At 45.3% G+C, this 10,805-nt stretch overlaps 1 protein-coding gene across 1 annotated transcript; it reads left to right on the top strand.

Moving 5' to 3' along the window:
* The first annotated feature begins 6,429 nt into the window (after positions 1-6,429).
* On the top strand, positions 6,430-10,351 carry LOC135376779 (uncharacterized). Its single transcript, XM_064609260.1, has 5 exons — positions 6,430-6,633; positions 6,680-6,695; positions 8,846-9,024; positions 9,328-9,448; positions 9,522-10,351. Exons 1-5 carry the CDS (start codon positions 6,430-6,432, stop codon positions 10,349-10,351), a joined length of 1,350 nt encoding a protein of 449 aa, XP_064465330.1.
* Positions 10,352-10,805: the final 454 nt, after the last annotated feature.

Genomic DNA, 10,805 nt, shown 5'->3' with positions numbered 1-10,805 from the left:
TTGTGTTTTTTTTTTTTTTTTTTGCAGAGGCTGTAGTTATCACGAAGAAATACTGTACAACCCTTTAATTTCGCAGCCCTAAATTTTCGCGAATCAACTGGGATATATTCGCAATCACTAAATTTCGCGCGCTCCTCGAGTTCCTTCTTCTCTGTTTTGAAATTCTCGGCGTGCCCTCAAAGTTCGCGAATTTTCCCGACTCGCGAAGTTCGCGAAAATTAACGGCTCGTGAAATAAAAGGGTTTTACAGTATAAGCTTGTCCAGAGCGAGTGGGTTGAGGCTGGCACGTTTCGCGCGCATTATAAGCCGCGCGATCTCGCGATTGAAAACACTATCTGACTGGGTGCTTGTCGCCGGCCCACACAAAACGCACTACTTGCTACGCACTTTTCGAGCGCAGAAAGATCGACAGGCAATCCACGTGAGAGGACCACGTGCTTTGTAGCGATCGAGCTGATTGGTGTACGCGCCAATCCGTTGGCCAGATAGATCGCTTTCCAACACACATAAGGCGAACGCCTCGTCATTTCTGCGCTCGGAAATTGCGTACTTGTGGTTTCGGCGCATTTGCATAGCGACATTCAGCGTCAGGTATTTCAACTCACGTGCGCATTTAAGGATTTCTTAAACACGGAATTGCTTTCAACAAGGAATATCTTCCGTCCTGCCATCTCGCTTTTGCGCGAAATCCCCTAATTAAAGAATTAAAGAATTTTAGGTAAATCATGATCTTGTAGTTACATACTTTCTATGTGTAGTTACATAGTTTCTTCGTGTGACCAACTCAAAAACTGCATCCATTTTGTTCCGCTAGTTTTCTTTTCTTTTATTTTTCTAACAAAAATTCTGTAACGAATAAAAAAACACACCCTGTATATGGATATAATGACTAGTGCTATGGTGTTAGTGGATGACCGGCAAACAACCTGCAGGAACTGAATGACAAGTTTCCCTGGGGTTGTGGACTGTGAAACATAAACAGTATATCAGTGATTAAATTCTTACTGCTAAAAACACCACAAATGAAGCCTGGGACCTACGATGCAAGAAAAACAAACGAAAAGACTAGATGTATGAGAGCTTTTTTTGTTGTTGTTTTTTATGGAAAACGGATCAAGATGGACACATTCAACAACCGCGCCGATTTTTCAACATCGGCGGCGGCGGCGCGCCGACAGTTTTGGGACGGCGGCGGCGGCGAGGTCCAGACCTCCGGCGGCGGCGCTTCGGCGCGGCGGCGCACACCTCTACTCGCGATTCCCTTTTTTTCTTAGAGTGCAGCGTTGACTTTGAAGTGTTTCCACATCGATCTGTTTCCGGGTCCCATGTCAGTAGTGATGGCAAGTACTTTAAGGCCAATATCTTGGCTTTTCCGAAACACACATAGAACAACGTTTGCAGCATCCACACCACTGAATAAATCACCTGTAGACAAAGGAAACCGCTATATTAAACAACACATTTAACATGGCAGCAAAAGAAGGTCACACATATATTCCCCCAAATTATTCTTACACAATGGCAAATGAATAAAGATCAATGAACAAGATGACTACCAAGGAGCATAAACAATGAACCAAGAATCTCGACTTGGATCGTAGATACTACACTCTAAATCATGTGAAGTACACGTACCGGTTAAAAAAGTTCCCTCAGAAAGTACAGCCGGTACACAGCCGTAACCGTCTGGAAACAGCCGTAACGGTTATCAAAAAGCAAGCACAGCGATCCTCATCGCCAAAGTTCAGCAGGTACAAAGCCGTCACGTTGGTATGAAACGCCTTTGTGTCCGCTGAATAATATGTGTGCCTCCTGAACCTTGTACTCGTGTGCTTGTTGAATAATGCGTGCCTTCGTTGGAGCGTACTACGTACGTTGCTCCGCGCTCCGCCGGTGAGGAGTGACATGGCACAACGTATTCTCCCGCAGTACGTTCCTTCCCGCTTCCCGCTTCTTGCCCGATGTCCGCATTGCAGCCTCGCCTTTGAGAAGAATGACACCTTGCTTTTTAAGTACAGGTCAAATGTTTGCTTAAGGTAAGTCAACCTAGCTGTGATGCATCGTACGACGCCTGCGTTTTACTCGTGTTTAACAAACGAAGTATATTCTGTTGCAGACGGTGGACGCATTGCAAATGGCGGCAGGAGAGGGTCGGCTGCATCGGTGAAGCGATGATGTACATTACAAGCGAGGTTAATGGTATTCTTTCGTTATAGGTGACCGTGGGACTGCATCGATTGCGAGGAGGTGAGTTACAAAATGGATGGCACCGCGTGCCCCTTGAAGTCATCTGGCACATTTAAAAAAAAATGTGCGAGTTGATCAGACGGCACCTATCCATCGCTGGATTTAGAGTGATGCAAAAAGCCAAAGCCAGTTTTACCTGTGTAGTGGTACGCCATAACGTGTTTCCATTGAGTAGAAATCCCGCACAATATGAAAACCAAGCCATGTGTTTGCAATAGCCTTTAGTTCTTTCCCAGGAACTGGAAGAGTGGCATATCCGCAGACTGTGCTTGTGCTTGGGTCATACTCGAAGCGCTGCTGTATGGCCATTTCGTCTAACATTAATAGACAACACCGTTCCTGAACTTTAAGAGCAGCAACCTTTGCCTCAAGTAACTGGAATACTTCATGTAAGATTCCACGCCGGGACTTGATCCCTAAAACATTGAAGCAACATATAGGTTCAAGTGAATTTTCCGGACTTTCTCAAAGCAAAAGAAATACCTTGCACTCTGCGTCGAAGAGTACTTGATGATGGATATGGCAATTTCTGGTTCAAGATATTAGAGTACCCGGTACTCCCACATGAGAAATGTAGCTGCAGGGCCTTCTTTATTGTCTTCTCAGACCACTTGCTCCCTCGGTTGCTGCTACGTGCTAGAGAGGCAAGCTGGTCATCATTGAATATTATTTTCAGTTGCTCTTCCATGTTCTCTTTTTGCCATTCCAGTTTTCGGACTCTCTTCTTTGTTCTGTGATTCTCACGCTGCAACTGTTTTATTCTTTCAAGAAGCAGCATTCTTTCTGAATTAGGCAACGGCTGCACAAATTAAATAAGCAAACATTAGACATAACACTACAGCAAAAAGGGGAATTCAATACAGTACAGCACCTAACCCTCACCTGTAGATCTGGTTGATTTTCACTAGCAGACAAGTTATTATAGCTACAAGAGGGTCCAGCAACGTGAAGTGCGGATGTCTCTGCATCTTCCTGAGGAACAAAAAAAAAAAAATCATGGGATATTCTTCACCAACATTCGGTCAACTGAACCAGTACCTCCGCAACATTTGATATTTGGCTTGCCAGTGAAATGTTGGGCACATTCGAGGGCTTCTGAAAATGTTTTACATGCATGACGTAATGTTTGCTGGAACACACGTGTATCTAGTTGAATCGAGAAAGCTACCTGTGGCAAGCATGTGTTGGAGGGTCCAGCAGCGCCAAGTGTGGACATCTCTGTCACTTCCTGAGGAACAAAAAAATAAATAATAATGGGATATTCTACACCAACATTCGGTCAACTGAACCAGTACCTCCGCAACATTGGATATTTAGCTTGCCAGTGAAAAGTTGAGCACACTCGAGAGCTCCTGAAAATGTTTTCCATGCACGACGTAATGTCTACTGGAACACACATGTGTATCTAGAGGTTTTCCCGGCGATTTTAATTCAAGTGCCAGCTAGATTAATCCCAGTGCCAAACTAATTAATCCAGGTGCCACTCAAATTAATCCTATATAAATGCTTGGGATGGTCGACACTTTGCGACATAGGTGGTGCGGTCTACTACGTGGAACCCAACTTTTTGTGAGTCATGTATGTCAGAGTTGCATGACATGACATATACTCACTGTTGTGGATTACGGCAACTGTTTGTGACAGTTTTCGTCATAGCGTGACCTTCTGGGGGGGGGGGGGGGGGTCATTCCACGCCAAACGTCCCGGAGGCGTCGCTCGACCCCCTCAAATTTTCGTGAAAAAATTGTGTCAGCTCTTTATTACGTATATAACATCGGCCAGAAATTCTAAAGTGCAATTATTAACCCTTTCGAGTGTATAGTCCTCTCAAGTTCCGCTAAATGCCGCAAACCTTATTTTACGTATGATTTTTTTTCTGAAGCTTCCACGGCACTCAGACGCATTTTGTAAACTGTGAACTCCGTGCAAAGAACATGTTCATACAACCTAGGCATACAAATTCAGATTGCTTATAATTACGACAGTTTTTCTGAGACGCGAATATGGCGAAAAAATGTGATAGTACTTTGGAGTGCTGAGCGTCTGTTTGTAGCCTGATCGCCATGAAAAAAAATTACGTGGTAGCCAATATATGTGCCAAGCTAAGTACGAAAAATTAACGTCGCAGCTATAACGGTTTCAGAGTAAAAAAATAAAGAAAACGTCAATTTTGCCAGAAATGCCTGTATTCACCCCAAAAATTCGCGCTGTGCAGGCCGAGATAGAAAATTTTCGACAGTGCAGACGGTTAGTACAACACTTCTTCTCAAAGATATAGAAAAATCTCGAGGGTTATATTTTTTAGACGCAATAAATTAATTTTTACATTGCACACAGTGCGCGTGCTCACGGCTCCCGTGCTGTGACCCATCCGTTCGCTCAAGAGAAGGAACACAGCCACACTGTGTTCTTCCATTTATATTGCACTTGAGAGCTCAAAATGTGATCAATCACAACGTTATCAAGTGAGTACAAACTTGCTAGACATGCGGCAACACAGCATATGCAAACTTGTCTTATGAAAAGCCTGTATGTCCCAAGCGGACACTTGAGTTTGACGAAGTTGTGGAATCCCCTTGCACCGGAGATAGTTATGGCCTTTTCATATGTGTCAGACAGCCCATCCAAAACCTTGTACCGCACACAGTATGTTGCATCCAGCTTTTCCAAAAACACGAAAAATATACATATGCTTGAGGCCACATGCCGTGCTTCCCGCGCGTTAGGCACTCGCAAAAGCTGGCACATGCTGCTGGTCGAAGACGACGGCGAAAAGGGTGAACGAAGATATTCCAAGAGGGGTATTAGTACATCGTGAACTGCACAGCGGGTTTTATGAGCCCGATGTGGTGATACCATCGTTGGCGGTTGTAAACTGGCGGAGTTTTCCTCCTTATCTCCAGCGCTGCGCGCACAGCTGTGTCTGGAGTTTCGTGCGAGAGTCTTTCACACCTTACAATGGATGACAGCTTAGTCAAAGTAGACAGATAACAACTCTTCCGAGAAAACCAAGGTACGTGCGTATAATTATGCAGTTGTGAACGATGTCTAACTGAAACAGAAAATGCAAAATTACCGTAATCCTCCCTTGAGACCTCAGTGGCTTGCACACACTATAGCTTTTAGGGCATTTTCTCTTGTAGGGAAATGTGTCATGACTCCATAAGGCATATGTATTTTGTTTGGCACCGATAACATTGTAACGCCTGGACGTCAGACAGGGTGCGTAACGGTGAATCTGTGCAATGATTAGCATTTTCATTTAGGCCTGTTAGTCGTATAGAAGAGCTCACGACGACTCTACGCTGAATGGCGCTCGAATGCATCCTCAAACTGTGCGCTTTTATGTTCACAGTACTGCTGATGAGAAAGGAGCATTGTTACCTTGCTCCTTTGGACCACTGGGCTGTCACCAGAGGACAGCAACGATGGAGGTATCACTACGGTGCTTCGGGGAGTTGACTCAGGAACAACGGAAGTTGATATGCCTCCGTACAAGGGGCACACCCGATACAATTGTGGATATATGTGCTCACCACCTCAGCATGTATTTGAGAAAATACATGCCAAGTGTCGCTCCCAAAAGCTGCATCAATCCCTTGCATCTACACACAACTACACGACGAGGTACGAAGACGGTGACCATCACATTGTGCGAGAGATTTCCACATTTCTCACTCGTGCCTGGCAATCGCACCTGCCCTTCATGTTACATACATATTCTTAAGACCAACCCTGAGACAGCAGTCGCTGAGCAAGAGCCTGCCAAGGACTCCTCGTCAGAACGTGCCCACTCGTCGTCTTCATCCTCAGCATCGCCCCCACTCGCATCGCATCCGCTGCCAGAGGAAAGTACTCTGGACTCTCTTAATGCTTCTCTCGGAGCCGTCGGTGAAACCCCTGTCAGGAAGGACCGTAGTTACAAAAGACGTCAGCCATACGTGGAGAAAAAGTTGAAGAAAATCCAAAACCGATTCAAACACATGATATCCAAAAATTTGAATGTGAAGCCATGACAAGAACTCGATGTTCTTCCACGGGAATACCGCGTTCTGTTATTTGAAATTAAAACAGCTATCCAAAAAGCAACGTCCCGAGGGAAGAAAGTTTCGCTTCTGACTCCGGCACCAAAATCCTGGACGAAAAGAAGGATAATGAGGGTCTTTGGTGTAACCGAAAGAATGGTTCGTCGTGCAAAGAAGCTCAGGGAAGAAGCAGGAATTCTACCAGACCTAATAGGAAGGCCCCTGTCCGACGAAATCAAAACGACAATGATAGACTTCTACAATTCTGATGACGTCTCTTACTCGCTTCCATGCAAAAAGTACCTACTGCAGGGTCATCAGAAGAGGATCCTTCTTATGAACTTGCGCGAAGCATATCGGGTATGGAAGAACCGATATCATGAATGTGGATTTTCCACCTTCGCAGCACTACGCCCCAAGTGGTGTGTAATAGCAGGAGCACTTGGCACACACAGCGTTTGCGTGTGTGTTCATGACCAAAATATCAAGTTACTGATTCGGGGCGACGGACATCTCGGTGCAGGACAACTCGGTGCAGGAGATCTCGGTGCGGACATCTCGGTGCAGGGGCATTTCGGTGCAAGACATCCCGGTGCACGGACATTTCGGTGCGCGGACACTTCGGTGCGCGGACATCTCAGTGCACGGACATCTCGGTGCACGGACATTTCGGTGCACGGGCAACAGGGAAGAAAAAGACGAAGAGGGTGTTGGGGCTGTGTCGATGGCGCTGAAAGTGATGATTTGCGCGGTATCTCTAGCAAATAATTATTAATGCACCGGCAAACATACATTGCAAGCATAAAGACAATTATGCAGCAAGTTTTGCACATTCGTAAAATGTGCAAACGCGGATTCGATATTATGACGGCTAAAAGTACTAAAACAAAGACGAAGGTACCGCTAACTGTGTATCTCGTCCTTCGTCTTGGTTTTAGCGCTTTTATCCGTCATATCTTAAAGTGAGTATGAAACGATTTTTTTCTTCGTTTCGTTCGAAAGAAGACATTTTTCTGAGTCTAGAACCGAAATTTTACCTTCGTCGCGCGAGCGGTTTTCTCGGGAGCGAATTCAAACGGAGCGGCGAAGGGAGGACAGCTGGCGCCGCGCCGTGGCGAGCTATCGAGCGGAAACACAGCGGGCAACTTGACGGGACCACGGCCGGCTCAGCAACACGTCATCGTGACGTGTTGCCGAGCCGAGGAATCATGCCAGGAGCATGCGCCGTAGGATCCCGCGTATGCGTTCATCGGGAGTGGAAATCTCCATGACGGCAGCTTTCGCGCGACCGTCGCATCCTGTGGTTTTCGTCGACATGCCGAGACGATGTTGGATAGTTGGTTGCCCCAATTTACGTCAATATTCGCCTGGTATTCAATGTTTCATGCTTATCAGTGCCGAAACGGACAGCTTTTGACGCCACAAAGCAATCGGACCGCCGGAGTGGAAAGACGATGCGGTGCCATCGACTAGCTGCTCGTGTTTGTAGCGGACATTTGCATGATCGACGAAGCGTACGCTGAACCTCTTCAACGTACTGGATAACGAGCTTAGTGTCGTCTGAATCAAGGTGTAGCACAATCACAATACCTGTCCACACCTGGGAAAGAACATCCACCTAAACGGCGCAAAGGTGTGAGTATTATTCGTTATTGGAGCTGACAAAGGTCTCTCAACGCTAAATGTTCAGATTTACGACGTGTTCAACATTAAATACAGAATACGTGACGTGCTCATAAATAAACTTCTTGCATGAAACATAATCTGCCACCTGTAAAACAATAAATGCAGAGTAAATCAAAATCGCCTAAAGGCGCGAAGCTCCTTTGAATAATAACAGTAATGATGTAAATGTAATGAGTTGAAACAAAGTAAAACAAAACATTAGATCATCAGGTCACCCAGTCTTTTACGATAATTCGTGCAAACAAATCGAACAACAAAGGGGGCATCTTCCAAATATCACAGTCTCACTTCACAACGCACTTCCTTTGTTGTCAGATTGCTAACATGTAAACATAACTGCAACTGACGTAAATATAACTGCAACGCCAAGCAACCAGCAGACACTTTCCATTGGTGACGGCGATACAACCAATACATGTTGCGGTGAATCGCTAGAGGCCCACGTAACTCATCAGCAAAACTCTCAAAGCCACGGAGGTGCGTGAGTTCCTTGTTGTGAACGGCCGCAGATCAGACGACGAATACATTCGACGAACAAAGTACAGTTCACATGTCATACTTGCCATTTGAACTGTAGCAAACGATTCACATGCAAAAAGCTGTTCATTATAGCGTGTTATCCGAACGCCTCCAACCAAGAAAACGTAATGCTTCAACTTCAACCCTTTTGCGGATCGGGAAGAAGGTCACCAAAGCAATGCTGGTTTGCTCCAGACATTTCAAGAAGGGTGATTACTTCCTCCCAGGTAGGCACTTATTCCCGATTTGAATTAGTTTGTGAGTATCTGCCGTGTTGTCGTAGTATGTGTGCAACTGCCCTTAGCGCTAAGCAGTCGCCAGTTTGGGTAGGTGAGTGTTCGCCTGACTGTGCCTCTGCAATATTTAGATATTCAAAGCCAGAAACCGCGACTGAAAAAGACGGCAGTGCCTTCGGAGAACCTGCCACTGTTGTCCACCCACGACGCCACAAAAGAGAAGTTGAAATCGGACCTTCAGCAACAGCGTCATTTACGACTCCTTCAGAGGCAGAAGAGGCAGGAATCCCATCGACACATGGAAGCAATGGTAGGTTTGATTTTGCCTTTGTTTACACAGCATGATGCTACTTCCATTCACGTCAGCAAACCTGCCCACGGTGCTACCCTCTTTTCACATCATTCTTTAGATGGTTAGATTGCTTATTTCTGTCTCTCTTCGGCTGCTCGATTTGATTGAATCTCACATACTATAATTCTTTTATCTGTTCATATTTCATCTCTCACTTCTGATACTGATTCTTACAACACAGTGCCGGTCAAAATTCATTGGATGGTTAGCATATGCTGTAAGTGTATAAAAAGGCAATACCCCTTGTCTTATTTTGTGCAGGAACACACCTTGTGTGAAAGAGAGGAGAGACAGGAAGAAGAAAGGTCTGTCTACGAGGCTGATGATACAGACATCAGAGCAGAGGAAGAGCAGGATGCAACAGAATTGTTGAAAAGCTTCAGTGACCAGTGATGTGGCCATACAAGTTACATCTGGGGACTTAGACAGTTTTAAATTCACATCCCTCCTAACAGCCAGGAATGTGAGGTCCGTTATAGGTATCAGTAGCCTCCAGCTACTCGACTTCCTCTGCAAGGAAATTGAGAGACACATGCCAGTTTCGTCAAAGAGTGTTCTCAGTACAAAAGAGAAGGTGGTGCTCACAATGCTTGTCATGAAGCACACACTAACATTCGACTTCTTGTCACACCTCTTTGGCTGCTCACGTACACCATGCAGCTCAGTGATTAAGACCACACTGAAAGCCCTGAGCACTGTCTTGAGGTGCACTATTTTTTGGCCCACAAGAGCGGAAATCCAAAACAACATGCCAGTGTGCTTTCAGCATTTCTCGCAGGTGCGAGTTATACTGGATTGTACAGAGGTTTCTGTTGCTGTTCCTAAGTGTCTCAAATGTGCTGTAAGGACACATTCTCACTATAAGCATGGGCACACATTAAAATACATGGTGGGCATCTCCCCAGGGTATGGAGGACGAGCATCCGACAAAGCGATTTTTGATCAAAGCGGGATAGTAGACCTACTCACCCCAGGACGTGATCAGGTGATGGTCGACAAAGGCTTCCTCATCGATTCTACATGTGCCAACAACTTCATAACTGTGGTACGGCCTCCATTCCTTCGGCAGAAAAAACAGTTCACAAAGCAGGAGGCGTTGCTGACGAAGAACATAGCAGCCGCTAGGGTCCATGTAGAAAGGGCCATACAAAGAATGAAAATCTTCAAGGTCCTAAGCCACAGGCTTGCGTGGCACATGGTACCACTGGCTGATGATACAGTTGTAATTGCAGCAGCACTGACAAACTTGTCAGAACCTATCCTGGCTGATGAACGTTTCCTCTAGGGGGAGCTGTGTTGTACTCTTAACGTTGACTATCGCTTCTCAACCACTCTGATCCTGTGCGAAACTTTATGTCCCACATCGTAGAACAGCATAAAACTCTACATGCGAACTTCATTGCTTACCAAGCTGAGCTAGTGCTGCGTGGTCCTCAACATGAACCTAGTGAACAGTACTGTAACAGATGCACATGTTGCATGAAAATATATCTTTTTATTTACATTGATTTACATAAAGCAAAATCTATGTTGACTCTGTACACGGCTTCCCAAATAACGTGTACCAAGACTTAGAAAAAAAAGTGCCATGTATGCTACCAAATCCAATTGGATCTTGTTAGAAGTTGGGTACCTCATTACTAGTATTTTTCATTGTGCCTCACTAATGTATTAGTTAATTTGGTACAATGATAAATACTGGTAACTAGGATACAGGGCTGCTCACAACATTTAGTTGA

Source organism: Ornithodoros turicata, unplaced genomic scaffold (assembly GCF_037126465.1).
Source record: "Ornithodoros turicata isolate Travis unplaced genomic scaffold, ASM3712646v1 ctg00001294.1, whole genome shotgun sequence".
NCBI classification, from domain to species: domain Eukaryota; kingdom Metazoa; phylum Arthropoda; class Arachnida; order Ixodida; family Argasidae; genus Ornithodoros; species Ornithodoros turicata.
Note: the sequence above shows the minus strand (reverse complement) of the source record. Positions and strands in the feature narration are given on the sequence as shown.

Excerpts from the sequence above, each read along its gene's own strand:
- LOC135376779 (XM_064609260.1), top strand. The coding sequence starts at position 6,430 with ATGGTTCGTCGTGCAAAGAAGCTCAGGGAAGAAGCAGGAATTCTACCA. Across the intron at positions 9,025-9,327 it reads ATCGACACATGGAAGCAATG|GAACACACCTTGTGTGAAAG; the intron begins GTAGGTTTGATT and ends TATTTTGTGCAG. Across the intron at positions 9,449-9,521 it reads AGAATTGTTGAAAAGCTTCA|CCAGGAATGTGAGGTCCGTT; the intron begins GTGACCAGTGAT and ends CCCTCCTAACAG.